This window comes from Carya illinoinensis, chromosome 1, assembly GCF_018687715.1.
Source record: "Carya illinoinensis cultivar Pawnee chromosome 1, C.illinoinensisPawnee_v1, whole genome shotgun sequence".
Lineage (NCBI taxonomy): Eukaryota > Viridiplantae > Streptophyta > Magnoliopsida > Fagales > Juglandaceae > Carya > Carya illinoinensis.
In genome coordinates, this window is record NC_056752.1 from 21423572 (window position 1) to 21442079 (window position 18508).

The following is an 18508-nucleotide window of genomic DNA, read 5'->3' on the forward strand; positions in this document are numbered from 1 at the left end:
CCCTTTCATGGTCGAAAGCAATCCTTACTTCCCTTCTCTCTTGTGCTATTTTCATCACACCAAAATACAAAGTTCCTTCTTCCCTGTGACGACCAAGATTTTTATTTATTTATTTATTTATTTTTACTGTTAATTGGACCAAGAAAGGAAACTTGGTTGGATTGGAAGGCATGAGAGGGCTTGAGGAAGGCCCAAGCCCAAGTGCATTTTGGCCTTAAAGCAAGATTATGGTTTTTTTTTTTTTTAAGGAAAAACCACTTTCATTAATAACCAACCATAATTACAAAAGTAACTCAGTCCATAGGACTTATTGAACACTAGGGGGAATAGACTCCTACCATACACTTGTATCACTAACATTTCTTGCAAACCTTGCTAGTCTATATGCTGATTCATTTGCTTCCCTATTGACATGCACAATTGAGCAAATTGGTATTCGAGTATGCATCTGCTTGATATCTGTAACCACATTCCCAAACATAGAATTGGACAAGTCAGATTTTGATAACTCTTGAGCTAAAATCAAAGAGTCTATCCCAATGCTTAAAGATTGCAAACCAAAAGGAATACAAAATTGCAATCCTTTCAATATGGCACTTGATTCAATCTCTAAAGGCTCCATTACTGCTGCCTCTTTTTTACTAACATCCAGTAGCACCTTTCCCTCCCAATCTCTTAAAATGAGGTTGGCCCCTGCATTGCCATCAACATGAAAAATTGCTCCATCCACATTGAGCTTTGTCATTCCTTGTGGAGGCAATTGGCACTTGGTCATTCTTTGAATACTACTATGATTAAGGCCTTTCATTGTCTTATAAGTCTTGTGCAAACAAATAGCATGATTGATTACCTCTACTGCTTCCAACTGGTTTTCCTCAAATACCCATTGATTCCTTCTATACCAATATGCCCAAGCAATCATAAACAATTTTTCCAACTCCTTTTGACAGTGATTACCTTGTACTTGAGCAACCATCTCCTGGAAGTCCTCATGTGGTCCTGCAAGCCTAGCTTGAGGAAGCTGGTGATACCACATTGTAGTAAGCATCTGACATTGTTGAAGAGCATGTGCTGTACTTTTAATATTTGCAGAACACAATTGGCAGGTGGCATCTTCAATTATCTTCATTCTTTTCAAATTGCATCTAGTTGGAGGACTTTAATGTAAGCCCTCCACGCAAAAATCTTAATCTTATAGGGGACTTTCATGCTCCAAATAGCCTTCCATAGCTTCTTATTTGCTCTGCTCCTAGAGCTTTCCCCCTCTGTTGGTTCTGTAGCCAAGGTTTTGAAAATTTATAAGCACTTTTAACACTAAAACAACCATTCCTCTCCATGTGCCATAGTAATTTGTCTTCATGATTTTCTGCACTGAGAATAATCTTTAGATTTGCATCAGCAGGTTCAGGGGGCAATATGCTTCTGACTTTGTGTACATCCCACCACCCATAATTTTGATCAATTAGAACCTCTACTCTTTGGTCATCTTCTGTTGATACCACTCCTGACTGTTGTAAACATTTGAAGCCAGGCACCTAATGATCTTTCCATAACCTTATCATTCTTCTATTCCCAACCCTCCACCTGCATCCTTGAAGAAGTTTGTTTTTCACAGACCATATGCCCCTCCACACAAAGGATGGATTGTGTCTAAGAGTTGCAGTCTAAAAATTTGAACTTGGGAAATATCTAGTCTTGAAAATTTTATAAAGTAGGCTCTCCTCATTTTACATAATTCTCCAGCCTTGTTTTGCAAGCAAAGACTCATTTAAAATCCTTAAATCTCTAAACTCCATTCCCCCATCACCTTTAGTCTCACACATCCTCTTCCAACTTACCCAATGTATCTTCTTTTCTTCCTTTTTCTGTCCCCACCAAAACTTAGCCATCATCTATTCTAATTCATAACAAAGAGAGTTGGGCAACTTAAAATAGGACATAACATATGTTGGAATAGCTAAAGCCACTACCTTAATTAAAATTTCTTTGCCCCCTTGAGATAAAAGCTTTTCCTCCCATTGTTGTAGCTTGGACCAAACTTTGTTCTTTATGTCAGAGAAAGCCCTCCTTTTATCTCTTCCTACCACTGATAGTAGGCCTAGATATTTGTCATAATTCTAGTAAGCTTGAACTCCCCAAAAGGAAAGGATTTGGTGCTAAACTTCTGAAGGGACATTGTTGCTAAAAACCATTACAGTCTTCCCTCTATTGATTTGTTGGCCTGATGTGTTCTCATAAGTTTCAAGGATTCTTTGTAACTCCATATTCTCTTGAATAGTGGCCTTGCAAAAAAGGATACTATTATCTGCAAATAGCAATTGACTCACCACAGGAGCCCCTTTGCACACTCGAATGCCTTAAATCTGCTTTCTTGTGCTAGCTTGAGTCGAAAGAGATATTAGACCCTCTGTCCCCAATAAGAATAAATATGGAGATAGTGGATATTCCTCTCTAATCCCACGAGAAGGATAAATAGGGCCAACTGGTTCACCATTAATGAATATAGAAAAAAAAAATACTTTTTTGACACAAAGCATGACTAAATGAATCCATCTAGAAGCAAACCCCATGTGTTTCATTACAACCTCCAAATAATGCCATTCAAGCCTATCATAGGCTTTGCTTATATCTAACTTAATAGACATGTAACCCTCTTTCCTAGTCCTTTTTCTTCTTAAACAATCAATCATTTCTTAGGCTACAAAGATATTATCAGAAATAACACGACGTTATTGGGCATAACCTTGGATATCAACTTATAAAAGACATTACAAAGACTTATGAGTCGATACTATGATACTGACTCAGGTTTTTTAGTTTTAGGGATGAGAACAATGAAATTATGATTTAACTCAGTAGGAAATTGACCTTCATTAAGAGCATGCTACACAGCCTTTCACACAAACTTTCATACAATAAGCCATATTTTTGATAAAAAATGGGAGCCATACCATCAGGTCTAGGAGCTTTGGTAGGGTCCATTTGTTGTAATGCAGTCTCCACTTCAGCTTCAGTAAAAACCTTAGTGAGATCTTCATTCATTGTTGTTGTTACCCTACCTTGTAGAGAAGATAAGAAATCATTACTAGATGAAGTAGCATTTGAGGTAAACATCTCTTCAAAATACTTCATGATCAGATCATCCCTATTCTCATCTTCTTAATACTCTCCATGTTCATCCTTCAGCCTTGTGATTGTGTTCTTTTTTTTTTTCTTTGTTTTTTCTTTTTTACCTTTGACTGGCTTTTCTATGAAAATACCTTGTATTTTGGTCACCAACTTTTAACCAAAGTGCTTTTGATCTTTGTTTCCATAGTATTTCCTCCCTCTCTAGCCATATTTGTACTTCCTCTCGTGCTTGTTGTACTGTTGGAAAGCTTGAACTCTCAGCTTGAATCTTTTATAGTTGCACCCTTGCTAATTTCAATCTCTTTTGAACTGCTCCAAAACTAGCTTTGTTCCAGCTTAACAGGCTATAACTGCACCTCGAGCTCTTGTGCACCACCTCTCCAATGGGTCCATTACCACAATGAACCTGCCAAGCCATCTCAATCACCTTTCCACACTCTTCACCTTCTGTCCAAACTGCTTCAAACCTGAAAGGTTTGGGACCCCTAAATTTTTGTAAACAACCCTCAGTTTGTAGCACAATTGGACTATGATTTGAATATGCAGCAATAGAATGAAAGACCTTTGCATATGGAAAATCTCTACACCATGCATTGCTTGCTAGGGCTCTATCTAATCTTTCATGAATGGCATAAACCCCTTCTCTACTGTTCCACCAGGTGTACTTGATTCCCTCATAACCCAAGTCTAGTAAAGCACAATCATCTATCACTCTTCTAAAACTCTCCATTTGAGATTTAGATCTATCCTTCCCACCCTTTTTTTCAACTCGGCTAGTGATTTCATTGAAATCTCCCATCACCAGCTAGCTCCCATGATCACCCATATTTAAAAGTCTCATTAAGTCCCAAGTTTCCACCCTTCGACTGGTTTCTAGATGCCAATACAGACCTGTAAAATTGCCTATGACCCCCATTTCTACTACTATCCTTCACTTCAGCATCAATGTGATGCTTAGAAAAGCTTCTAATGGTCAACTCAACCTCCTGTCCCCATAACAAAAAAAGACCTCCACTCCTACCCTCACAATCCACTGTTAAACAATTTTGGAACCCCACTTGATACTTAACTCTGTCCATTGTCCTACAATTAACTTTTGTTTCTTGTAAGAACATAATGTCGGGACTTTCCTTCTTGACTAAATCACGAAGGGCTCTAATGCCACATGGCTTCCCAAGCCCATGTGCATTCCAACTTAAAAATTTCATGGCTCCTGGCGGGACTGAATCATAGCCTCCACCGATCTTAGAGTTGAAATCTTCTCAGCCTCCATAACCTTTCTCAGCTTTGTTGCAAGTAAGGAGCCTGAAACATAGTCCTCCACTCTAATGTTCTTCCTCTTCATTGAAGTCTTAAGTAGCTAATTATATGCAACTTTCTCAATCATTCTTCTTTGCCTCTACCACTTGCCCTTGGCACCTTTGCCATGCCAACATCATCCTTAGGTAGATTTTCATTTTCATGAGCTAAGCCTTTCCCTTTCTGTTGGGCTTCAGTAGCCACCTTTATGTTGATTGCACCATCTCTTAAAGGCCGACCATATTAGCCCCGTCATCACTAGAAAGAGCCCATTGAGAGACCTCCATTCCTCTATATGGAAATTTCACTTTGTTGTCATCATCCCTATGTAGCTCCATTAATTCAGCATTTAACTCTTGATCAGTTTCCTTATTTGGTCCCTCCTCTAGAATTTCCCCTCCTTGATTTAAGCCATCACCATTACTGCATGTAATAGTCGATTCTGAACTGCTCCACCAGCTTCCTGATTTGCTGCTAGATCCTTTGAATGCTGCAAAGGAACCGTTATAGATGGACCTCTACACTGCAAAGGCTGCTGCTCACAGTGGTTGTAAGCATTTCTGAGGAAGCTAGACACTTGCAGCCGTGGACCATAAGGAAGGTTCTCTTCCTTGCATGCTCCTTGATCATTCTTCCATATGCTACAATCCTTATGACTGTGACCCAAGCGATCACATGCATAACAGAATGTAGGCAATCTCTTGTATGTAAAACAAACCAAGTAGCCTCCATGATTGCCCAAGTTTATGCATTTTCCACGCATCAATGGTTTTGTAACATTCAAGATTATCCTAATTCTGACGAACTCTCCCCATGCAACTTCATCCTTCTCAACATCGATCTCCTCCACTACACTAATACTATTACCAGTCTTACTCACCACCTTCTCATTCACAGCACCTAAAGGAAGATCATATAATCTAATCCAAAATGCAGCCGTTGATATCTAAACTCTTGTTGCCTGTACTTCCCCTGTATAATTTTTCATCAAAATCAGATTTCTATCAAAAGACCAAGGTCCCTCACATTGCACCCTAGCCTTTTCCTTCTAGTCTTCAAACTCCACCAGGAAAAGTTTAGAGCCCAAATCCTTCACCTAAATCTTTTTCACAGGATGCCATAAATTCTTCAAAGTTTGCTTGAAAGCCTCATGGTTGTAAGGTTTTTCCATCAGTAATGAAACCAATAAACAATGTTCACCCTTTGCTTGGTGTCTTTGAGCAGCCCTTCATCCAATATAATCTCCTCTTTTTCTTGCTCCAATAGGGACAACCTCTAACATAATTCTTCTAAAGTTTCTCCCACGATGGGAAAAGGACAAGGACAACCTCGTACACTAACTTGTACTAAGACAGGAAAACGACCTCCACGATTGCAGGAGCTACCATGTCAAACATAAGGGAAGCATGCATAAATTATTTGATTTTTGCCATGTGTCAAGCATGCAAAAGGGTAGGTGAAGAGTTGTCTTGGGAAAAGTCAAGATATTGTTGGAAGAATGGGCTACACACCTACTAGGGTTTCTAGGAGGATTGTTTTTGTAAAAGAATCCTTGAGGTGGATGGCTAAGGCATGGATTTTGGGGTATTTTTCCACCCTTGTGACCAATCACATAATGTCCAAGATATTGGTGTAAGAAGATCACCTTGGGAAGAGAGGCAGATTTCAGCTACCATGCATACGCACACTCCTCACATGCCACTTGGCACACATGCACACATGTAGGAGATTGAAGAAGATTTTAACTTAATAAAAGATCAAATTTTCATGAGATTCATTGAACCAAGACATGACATGGAGGGTAAAAGTGGAAAAGGGTTTCTATTTTAGAAGAAGACGCACCACTTGTCCAAAAGTGCTAGTGTTTCCAACGCACTCAAATGATGGGGAAGAGGAAGAGGCCTTAGGGTGAGGTGCCAAAATCTAAGACCTCTCTTTCAAACTAGAAATTCTAAGGCCATTGGACAACTATGGCAATTAAATGATTTACAAAAATGTCTAGTCAAGCTTGGGTCATCACATCCACTAACAAAAATCCAATGAGTTACAAATAGCAAGTTGAAAATACATATATGAAAATCATTACAAACGAAAACCCTAATTTCATTTGTGAGTGTGTGTCATGTATATGCCATATGAGATCCATTCCCATGGCAAGAAGGGCTCCTTAGCTGACTTCACTTTCAAAGACGTAACTCCATGAAGAAAGAAACCCTAGCTTAACTAAGAATGGTGGTCATGGCTCTCCTTTCCTTTCAAAAGCTCATATTTACGTGCTCCATGCAAATGGTGGTTTGGGTCTCTCTCTCTCTCTCTTGAGGAGAAACCCTAGCCTTCCTAAAGTGGGTGTGTGTGTAAAAGAACTCATGAATTTGAAACCCCATTCTTTGTTCATCTTTTTGGCCATGCATGTGGGTGTATAAAATGGGTGAGTGATCTTTACCTCGTGCTCCTTCTCCTTGGATGACATTTCTACTCCCTGGTTACTTAAAATGTTGGTTGGAGGAAGAAGGAGAATGCATGTGTGATGTTTTGGGTGGAGAGAAAATAGTGGGAAAGGTAAGAAAATGGTGTAGCCATGTGACACAATAGAGGAAATCTAAAAAGTGACTAAATGACTCTTCATTTTCGGCCTCTCACTTCTTAGAGGTGCCTCCTTCTTTGGAAAGCCAAAATTCATTGTGCATGGGTGCCACTTCGCACCTTAGCCAAATTTTCTCTTCATCTTCCTTCCTTGTGATAGAGTTGTGTTGGAAAACCAAAAGTCTTTTGGACAAGTGGCGTGAGACCCTCCTATCTAAAAGACTTGTCCAAAAGTCTTTTGGACAAGTGGCCCTCCCATCCAAAATCTTAATTTTCATCTATGCCCTTCTACATGCATCTAGGTTCATTGTACTTGATGGCAAAAAGGTCAAAACTCATTCCTAAATCCTCCTTGGGCAACTACACATGTGCATGCTTTCCATTTGGCAAGTGGGGCATGTGTGTGTGGTGGCCGAAAATCCTTTCCTCTTCTCAAGGAAATCCTTTCTTCTTCCTAGATCTAGGGTAGCATGTGGTTAATTCCCTAGGTGGGTGGGTGGCGTGTACAAGACTTCTTGCCCTAGCCAACCCTCTCTCTTCCTCTTGCCTCCATTTCCATCAAGATTCTTCTAGAATCCTCAAGAGGCGTGTGTGTGCCATTTCCCAAGCAAACCTTTCATTTTCCTCATGGTTCTCTCTCTAGGGTTTCCAAGTGAGTGACAGGTGGCAATGTGTGAAGGAGTGTGTGTTGGCCAAAACCTAGGGAAATCCTATGCAACTCTTCCACTCTCAAATCATTCCACTCTTCTAGAAACCCATGCATGAGTGACACTTGCCAAACTCTTTTGAAAATAAATCCTATGCCCTTAGTGGGTTGTGCCCTTGCCCTTTGAAATCCCCTAGGCGTCACTTCCCTTTGACATCTACTTGGAGCTTGCATAGTCTTGACATGTGGCATGCAAGCATGAGTGGTTTGGTGAGGGGTACATTGGCCGAGTGATCCTTGGCCTTCCCAATGTGTGTTATCATTTTCCTTCCTCTAGAAGCCCTTTATGTTGGTGACAAGTGTCAAGTTAGGTAGTTCTCTCCAAACAAAGCCTTATGCATGAGTGAAAGTGGTAGAAGGTACGTGAGCAACTCTTGATAGGCATGTGGAGCTTTTGGGTTACCAAAACTCTAAAGTCTCTCACCCCTTTTACCCCATATCAAGTCTAGGTTCAATACACCTAGCGCAGGACATAAGTGGGGTGACATGTGGTACTACGTAATGAGTTGGGCATGTGCCCTAAGGTCCACTAGGGTTTCCAAACCCTAATCCAATGTGATTGTCGAAATCTATGGGCCTTGTTGGGCTCCTTGGTGGGCTTAGGTGCCTAAAGCATCAAGTCCAAAGTTTTCTATGTATCCTATACCTCTTGCATGGCCCAACAACCATACATAACCTGATAACAAAATAGAAACGAGGACTTGGCTAAGTCCAAGTTATCACAATCTCACCCTTGTGATCAGGATTTTAACAAAACTTGATAATCTTTTTTGTTTAATTTCCAAGCACAATCCATAAAATGTGCCGTCAAAGTCATATAATTAATATTTTGGATAGATATCCATGTATTGGTCCACCAATTGGTTTCTCAACAAATCTTTTTGTACCTCGTAATGTTTCCTAATATCCTTCACCACCGTGTAGTGAGAAGGAATGTTAAAACTAGGTTCTACTTGGCCCTTAACAAATTGAAATGATAATTTGTCCATTATAACCATACGAGCTAGGTGTCTCCTACACTCCTTTCGATTATATTTTTTAAGCCCTTTTAACGTCCCTCCTGCTCCCATCTGCCATTTGTTTAAAATCCAATCTCTTCTAAATTGACTCTTTCCTTGTAAAGATTTTAATATTGGACTCCTTTTCCATTATTCTTCTAAGTGAACTTTCAATTGGGATGTATCATGTCTCCTATAGTGACATCCATATACTTTACCACAATGGTTACACTTAGCTTAAGGACTATTGGGGTCTCCTAACTCTATTTTTGTGAAGTAAGACCAAATAACTTAAACTTGTTTCTTGCTTGGTGGGGGCATGAGGGTAATTGTAGGATAGGGGTAGGGGTAGGGGTAGGGGTAAGGATTTGGAGATCTAGCATTAAAAATTGACTGACCATCCACTCCTGTTGACTCACAAAAACCTAAAATGACATAGAAACCACACAACAATTAAAACTATGCAATCATGAACATCACAACAGTTTGGAGTTTTGAAAAAAAGACCCTAAAATAGAATGAGGTTTTGGATAAAAACCCTAAAGGGTTTCATTATTAAAGCCAAAAAACATAATTAAGGGTTTCGGGTTGAAACCCTAAAACATAATTAAGGGTCTTGGATTGAAACCTAAATTAATTTAGGGTTTCTGTGACACACTGGATTTTCATAAGGAAACTCATTTACATTTTGTGTGGATGATGATTTTTGCCTTTGGATTATTTAAGTGTTGGAAGAGTTCATTAGCCCTTTTCTATTTTTAGGTTGGGTTTGGATCTTTTGGTGTATGGTTCTCTAGCGCACAAGAAGAAATAGAAGAACTAGGCCCAAGGGAATAGGCCCATGAGGGCATTTGCTTTAGAAGGTCCAAAATTTAGCCATTGGACAAGGAAGAGGTGCTACTTGGCATAAGAGGGAGTTTTTGGTCTTTTTAGAAGAGAACTCATCATTTGGAACCTTGGGAAGAAGTAAGGATGACACTTGTCAAGAATGCATTGGATTTCTAAAAGAAAAGTGGAAGACAATAGCCCAAGGATGACACCTTGGGCTATTGTATAAACTCTTGTTTGTTTATTTTGCTTGATTATTGCCATCTTATTATATGTATATAGTCGGTTTATATAATGTGTAGGCCTTTATATGAACTTTGTTGTTTGAATCTTGTTATTCTAAAATATTATATTCGATTTTTGGTTAGACGTGATGAAATGACATGTTTTGTGATGCTTTGATTGAAGAAGATTTCGAACATCTATGTAAGGGTTTCAACCTTATACATGTGCTATGCATGTTTGTTTGGATGTAAGATTAGTTGTGATGATGAAATCCATGTATTGAAAGGCTTGGATGAATTGGCCAAGACTCATTTAGGGTTTTAAAATTTTGTTTTGATGTTGGCAAGTATGAAATGAATATGTTTGCATGTATTCAACATCGATTACATGTTCTAATATTTTCAAGCCATGTTGCAAGATACATGTTATTGTTTGAGCTATATGGTTCGGCTTTTGCATGTTGCATGAGTATGATAAGTACTTCATCATGAGTCCATGTCTCATGCATTTGGGTCCATGTTTTCAAAAGAACGATTCAATGTACGTTCTATCATGACCCCAAATGTTAGGAAGGAAAATGTCCTAGTGGAACTCCTTGTCCACTTTGGAGTGTTTAAAGTCGAGTGGAGACCCCTGGATCGATGAAATACAGTTGACAGACCTCGAAAGGTTCCTATGGAAGGATACCAAAGCGAGGTTGTACGTAAAGCTAGTGGGTGCGTATCACAGTGAAGGCGAAATATGTGAACAACCATACACGAATATGTTTATGATATGACGTAGTCACCTCAATCAAATAAATCGTTAGTTGATGCAATAACTAGTGGGGATCACACGATGCTTAGGGGAGCAGTGAGGCGTCCAAACTTGAGAATTATATGATATGAATAAGGCATTTGAGCTACATGATATGATATGTATGACATGCCATGAGATGATATGAAATGATATGATATGTATGACATGCCATGAGATGATATGAAATGATATGATATGTATGACATGCCATGAGATGATATGATATGTATGGCATGTCATGAAATGATATGATATGTTATGATATGGATGAAATGATATGAAATGATGAGACTTGGTCTCAATATGACATGCTATGAAATGATAAAGAGATAGCATGATATTATGATATGAACAAGAACTTGGGCTCAAATGATAAAAACATATGTTAAGAGTTTAAAAGATGAAAAGATGTTTTATGAAAATGTCCTTATTGCACATGTCAAAGTTTTACGTCAAAGCACATGTCCATGCATTCGTTTGTGGTTTGTTTTATATGCTTCTAATATCAGTGGTATGTTGATTGTTTATTTGCTTAGATTTCTCAAAATTTCATGGTTGTAATTTCCACTATCATTCCTCTACCTAGAATGGTAGAAGTTGTGACAATGGCTCAAGAAGATAGTAATGGAGAAGAGCAAGAGACCAACTCCCCAGATCCCTAAGGAGACTCCACAGAGATGCGAGGTCTCACAGGAATCATCTATTTTGAAGAGGTTAGAAGCTACCGACCAATTTATCACCGAGGTGTTGCAACTTTTTGAGCAATTGAGGAGGATTTTGAATAAAGACAAGGCCAAGTATGATTGGCCTTACTTAAGGACTTTGGTCATGAGGACCCTTTTGATGGATGTTTGTCTCAATGATATATTTTGGATGTGATACTCTACATGTTTTGGGAGTCTTTTGGAAAACTTGACTATTTTGGAAGTGCAATTGCTAGTAAAAGCTTTTGGGATATTTGCACTATGTTGGTACCATGCGTTTATTATTTTGTCACCGTACTTGAGTTGCTAGAAAAGAATTTTTCTACTGTGATTTTTATTGTATACTGCTAGATCATTAGGTGCATTGCATCTTAACTGTCATGTTAAGTTAAGAATTATCCCGGCATGTTTTGTCACCGTCAATCTCGAGAGGGTGCTGGGGGCATCGGAGGTAGTGGTATCAGAGTATTTGTGTCTCTGGATAAACCCACATGTTGTTCTAGGGAATTACCTAGTAGCATGCTAGGATTTAATCTTGTAAGTTATAGGCTTTGATCTTATAGCTATAGGATTGAATCTCGGAAAAGTCATATCAAGTTGGACTACATGTGGAAAGTTGTGGACGTGACGAAAGGGAAATTCGAAAATTTCTCCTTGTGAGTTATTCTTACTCACTACTAGCTTTTTTTAGGAGAACGACGAAGCATGGTGCGGAATCACCGAGATGATACTTCTCCAAGGCATAGAGAGCAAGATACTGGAAACCACCCATTGGAAGGAGGTCAGGCTATAGCGGAAGCTATTCGCCAAATAATTGAGGTAGTGAGAAATCAAATGGGGCAAAGTCAACACGTTCAACAAGACCCCCAGAGAGGAGATACGTGGGGATGCCCATTTGAGAGATTCTTGATTTATCGTTATCCAAATTTCATGGGAACGGAAGGAGCCTTAAGAGCCAACAAGTGGCTTTTAGATTTGGAACGTACTTTCAATATTAGTGGATGTACAGAGGATCAGAAAGTTCAGTATGTTGGGCATTTATTGCAAGGAGAGGCTAGCATTTGGTGGGACACCAAGCAGCAGTTGCTAGCCCAAGAGTTGGGAGATGTGGCTACTCTCACGTGGGAATGGTTAAAGAAGGACTTTGATAGTTGTTTCTTTCTAGAGACAGCCAAGCAACAACAAGCTTTGGAATTTGCTAACTTAGTGCAAGGCAACATGATGGTTGAACAATATGCAACTTTATGGAATTAGGAAGATTTGCCCCTCACTTGATTGGGATGAAAAAGATGCAAGCGAGAAAATTTCAATATGGTTTGCAACTGAGGATCTAGAATCAAGTTGCATGTTTGCGAATTGAGAATTTCCAAGAATTGGTGAATGTAGCGTTTATTGCTTAAGCAAAATGGATAAGTCTGATTTCTCAAGTTCATATGAACCAAAAGAGGGGAATGCCCTATTTGCCAGGAAAAGATGTGGAAAAGATGAAGGTTCCCTATGTTATGGATAAGGGAAAATGGAAAGTAGTTGGGAATGCAGTACCGGGTACATCACCACCATGTCGAAGATGTGGACAAAGGTACAGTGGAGAATAATGACTCACAACAGGAGCATGTTTTAGATGCGGCCAGACTGGTCACATGATCTGAGAATGAACACACTAAGAGGAACAGCCACACCAGGAGGAAAAATGAAAACCCCCATTGATTGAGCTGAAATATTGCATGTTTTAGCTATTTAAAACTAATGTATTTTAAATTCTTCGTGACACTATTATTGGTTTTAGATAAAAAAAAATGGTTAATAAGCATAAATACGAGTTGTGATTTTTAATTGATTGATATCATGTTTATGCTTAATTTTATAATTATGATTTAATGGGACAATATTTCCTCACATAAATAGTCTGTTTTTGATAATCTATTTTTCTTTTAATTTATTTTTGAGTGTTATTTCTTTCTTCTTATTCTCAGTTTAAATAAAATTCAAATGAGATCTGGATGGAACTCTCGACCAAAAGTATATATTAATTGAGATGAATGAAGAGAATGAAAGAAGTACTTGGCAGCTGAAAAATAAGACACAAAATGAAGACGTGGTGACTTTCTTATTTTGATTGTTCATAAATACATGCGATGAAGAAAATGATTTGTGGTGGACAAATACATGCAAAGTTAAAGTCTAAAAAGGAGGCTGAAACCAAGTAGAGGCATGTTGAAAAGAAAAAAATAAATAAAGAACATGGAAGTACATGTCGTGCCGTGTTTGAATTGGAAGAAGTTTGCAACTTGAGGCAGCTATTTATATATATATGTGTGTGTGTGTGTGTGTGTGTGTGTGTGGTTGGACTGTAGAAAGGGAAGAGAGGAGATAGGAGAGTGGGTGAGCAAAGGAGCCATGCTTGAATTTTCAATGAAGGGAGCCGTGTAGGAGTTTTCAACCAATGGAGACGTGCTGGAATTTGATTGTGCTGAAAAGTATTAATTTGATTAGAGGAAGAAGTTTGGCACCGACGTGAGGCAGCTGTATATATATATATATATATATATTGCTGGACGAGTAGAGGAGCTGGACGGGGCCTTCCCCCTCCTGGCTGGAGTGAGACTGGCTGGGGGAGGCAAGACGTGGAGAGAGAGCAGAAGAGAGGGTGAGTAGAGAAGTAGAAGAGTTGAGGTGTGTTGGTCGTGAGTAGAGAGGGAGAGAAGAGACGTGTACGTGGTTGGTAATTTTTCTGTATTCTTTTGTGGGAATTTGTTGAACTCAAGATTTCAAGTTTCATGTGATTATAAATCTACAGATGGATTTTGATGATAACAAATGAATTCAAAGAATAAAGGAGTTTCAAGCTCAAGTTGTTCACACAATGGAATCAAGCACATCAAAGAACCAAGCATGAGCAAGAAGGAAACAAGTTCACATTAAAGTTATAGAGTAATGTTGTAAATCTCTTAAAATTCAAAATTAGGATTAATGCTCAAAATTAATATTTTATCATAAAACATTTTAATACATTTTCCACATGTGCATGAATATTTTTGAAAATTAAATTTAAAAATTTTGAAAGATGATTGATTGTCATCTTTCACATGTGCATGTTTTATTTGAATATTTTCAAAAGTGATTGATGCTTTTTTAGACTTATATAAAAAGTAAAAGATTAGGTTTGAATTTTTTGAAACTGAAAGTGTGCTCCTTTTGTCATATGCAAAAAGTAAAAGATTAGGTTTGAATTTTTTGAAATGGAAAGTGTGCTCATTTTGTCATATGCCAAAAGTAAAAGATTAGGTTTGATTTTTTTGAAAAAGTGAATGATGTTGTCTTTGACAATTGAAAAAGAAGAACCTTTTATTTGAATTTTGTGAAAAAATGAATAATGTTGTCTTTGACATGTGAATCTTTTTAAATTTGAATATGAAGTCTCATATGCCTATAAATAGATCATTTGAGAGCTTCACATTCACAACACCAAGAGCATACAACATTCATTCAAAGCTTTCATTCTCTCTTCTCTAAGCATTGAGCCTTAATCCTTGTTCATTTTTAGAGATATAGTTTGCGTTGTATTGTTCTTATTTCACTCATTGAGGAGTGTTTTCTGATAACCTACCCACTATCAGCTCTTGTATCAGAAAAATGGTGTGTATAACCGTTGTGTGTGTAGAAAGTATTCTACACGGGGAATAGTTGAATCACCACGTGTAAGGTGATTGCAAGTGTAGAGGGTGTTCTACACGGATCCTTTGCAGCGGTGTTGTTCAAAGGTGTAATAGGTTTCTATCTCCACCTGAAGGAGATTGAATAGTGAATTTGGGAATCCTCAAGGGGTAGCTTGAGGCGAGGACGTAGGCAGTGGGGCCGAACCTCGTTAACATACTGAGTTTGCTTCTCTCTTACCCTTACTCGTTATATTTATTGTTATTTAATATTTTGTTTATATTTTATATTATATATTTGATTTATAATTGTTATTTTTCTAATACAACTCAATTCACCCCCCCTCTTGTGTTAGTCATCTAGGCAACAATTGGTATCAGAGCTAGTTGACCTGTACTGTTCATACAGGCAGATCACTCATGAGAACTCTCGCTTATGACTGTGTCACCAAAGCAAGACTCTCCGACCATGAGTGACGGTGCATCGGTAGAGATGGTGGCCAGTTAGTCTGGTAGGTACAATTGGTAGGTGACATAGGTGCGGCCTATGATCAGTAACAATTGGTATCAGAGCTAAGAGCTCTATTATAAGACTAACTATCTTTTGAGTTAAGATCTTATGGCTAACATTTCAGTTTCGTTTGGTGAAGATCAATCTAGCAACCGGCCTCCACTCTTTTGTGGAGATAATTACTCATTCTGGAAAGTTAGAATGAGAATATTCCTTCAGGCTCAAGGTCGAGAAATCTGGAAATGTATTATAAATGAACCTTATATTCCAACAAAAGTGGTTGATGGAGTAAAGGTCAAAAAGGAAGAAGAAGAGTTTGATCGTGAAGACGATAGACTTTATACTTTGAATTTAACTGCTATGAATTTATTATTTAATGCTCTCAATGGAAATGAGTTTAATAGAATAATGACTTGTACTACGGCAAAAGAAATTTGGGATAACTTGGAAGTTACTTATGAAGGAACTTCGCAAGTCAAGGAATCAAAAATTTATATTCTTACTCATGAATATGAAATGTTTAAGATGAATGATGATGAATCTATTTCTAGTATGCACACTCGTTTTACTAACATCATAAACAGCTTGACAGCTCTTGGCAAAGTTTATTCCAAGGTGGAGATAGTAAGAAAAATTCTCAACTCTCTACCAAAACGCTGGGAATCAAAAGTGACAGCGATTCTTGAAGCTAGAGACCTCAAGAAGCTCGAAGTCAATGAACTCATCGGGTCACTTATCACCCATGAGTACACATTGAAAAGAGGAGAAGAAGAAGAAAAGCCAAAGAAGAGCTTAGCACTTAAAGCTGTTCCTCATGAAAGTGAAAGTGATGAAGATGAGGAAAATGAAGATAAAGATAAAGAAGTTGCGATGATAACAAGAAGAATTCAGAGGTTCTTGAAGAAAATAAGAACTCCTCCAATGAAATCTTTCAAAAAGTTTTCCAAGAAAGATTCAGGTAAAAATGACACTTTAATTTGTTATAAATGCAATAAACCTGGTCATATCAAACCAGATTGTCCTCTGCTAAAGAAAGATCGGAACAAGGGCAAGAAAGCAATGAAAGCTACATGGGATGATGATTCAAGTAGTTCAGATAGTGAAACAAGCAATGGAGAATCAGCAAATCTTTGTCTTATGGCTAAAGATGACATTGAGGTAACAAATCTTGATAATATTGAATATCCTTCATATGAAGAATTGCAAAATGTTTTAGAAGAGGTATATGAGGAATTTGAAAAATTGGGTATCAAGTATACTGCTTTGAAAAAGAAAAATTCTTCTTTAACAAACGAAATTGAAATTTTAAGAAAAGAAACTATCATTTTGAAAGATGAAAATCTTGAATTGAATAAGAAGAAAACCGATTTAGAAAATATTGTTGAAAACTTTACGAATGGAAAAAGAAATTTTGAAAAACTTCTTGGTAGTCAAAGATGTGTTTTTGACAAGGCAGGTTTGGGATATATGCCAAAACAAAAATACAAATCTTATAAAAATTTCTTTGATAATCATTCTACATCAAAGACTAATATTCAAAATTCTTTTCATAAAAATAAATTTGTCAAAAAAGGATATTATTATAATCATTCAAGTTTTTCATATATGTCACATGCTATTTGCAATTTTTGTAATAGAAATGGTCATAATTATCATACTTGTCCTATTAGAAGAAATCATACAATGACTATTAGGGCCATATGGGTACCTAAAAATTTTGTTTCTTCTAATACTAATAAATAAAGGACCCAAAGAACTTGGGTACCAAGAAAAATCATTTTAATTGTTTTTATAGGTATGCATGAAGTCTTTCACAAGCAAAAACAAATGGTTTTTAGATAGTGGATGTTCAAGACACATGACGAGAGACAAGACTAAGTTCTTTGATCTTAGATCTAAAGAAGAAGGACACGTGACATTTGGAGACAATTCGAAAGGGAAGATCGTGGGAATAGGTAAAATTGGTAATGAATCTTCTCTTATAATTGAAGATGTTCTACTTGTTGAAGGTGTAAAACATAATCTTTTGAGTATAAGTCAATTATGTGATAAAGGATTTACAGTTACTTTCAAAATAGATAAGTGCATTATTTTGAATGATCATGATTGTAATATTTGTTTTATTGCTTTTAGAAACAATAATGTTTATACAATTGATTTTAAAGAAATTACCTCAGAAGATGCTATTTGCTTTTCAGTTCAAAATGAAACTAGTTGGTTATGACATAGAAGATTAGGTCATGCCAACATGGAACTTATTTCCAAACTTTCAAAAAATGATCTTGTGAGAGGTTTACCAAAAATATATTTTCTTAAAAACAAAATTTGTGATGCATGTCAATTTGGTAAACAAACAAAAACTTCTTTTAAAACTGAGAAACATATTTCCACTACTAGACCATTGCAACTGATACACATGGATCTTTTTGGACCAAATAGAGTTGCAAGTCTAGGAGGAAAATATTATGCATTTGTTATTGTTGATGATTTCTCTAGATATACTTGGGTCATCTTTCTTGCTCATAAAGATGAGGCACATAATGTCTTTACCAAGTTATGCAAGAGAATTCAAAATGAAAATGGCTATACTATTTCAAGTATCCGAAGTGATAGGGGAAAAGAGTTTGTTAATAAAAATATTGAAACATTTTGTGATGAAAACGGTTTTGTGCATAATTTTTCTGCTCCTCGAACTCCTCAACAAAATGGGGTAGTAGAGAGGAAAAATAGATTTCTTCAAGAGATGGCAAGAACAATGCTCAATGAGAATAACTTGCCTAGTTATTTTTGGGCCGAAGCGGTAAGTACTGCATGTTATGTTATAAATAGAGTTATGCTAAGGTCTAAGTTAGATAAAACCCCCTATGAGCTTTGGAATGAGAAAAAGCTCAACATTGGTTACTTTCATGTATTTGGATGCAAATGTTTTATTTTAAATGACAGGGATAATTTAGGCAAATTTGATGCAAAATCTGATGAAGGTATCTTTCTCGGGTATTCTACTAATAGTAAAGCTTATAGAGTATTCAATAAAAAGACTTTGACTGTACAAAAATCTATGCATGTAGTATTTG

At 37.3% G+C, this 18508-nt stretch overlaps 2 protein-coding genes across 2 annotated transcripts; one reads left to right on the top strand and one right to left on the bottom strand.

Annotated features, from left to right (window-relative positions):
- Positions 1-334: 334 nt before the first annotated feature.
- Positions 335-1036, bottom strand: LOC122274130. Its single transcript, XM_043083131.1, has one exon. The coding sequence runs from the start codon at positions 1034-1036 to the stop codon at positions 335-337; it is 702 nt and encodes a 233-aa protein (XP_042939065.1).
- A 10939-nt stretch (positions 1037-11975) lies between these two features.
- On the top strand, positions 11976-12524 carry LOC122274203. The gene has a single exon (XM_043083245.1). It carries the CDS (start codon positions 11976-11978, stop codon positions 12522-12524), a length of 549 nt encoding a protein of 182 aa, XP_042939179.1.
- The last annotated feature ends 5984 nt before the right edge of the window (positions 12525-18508 follow it).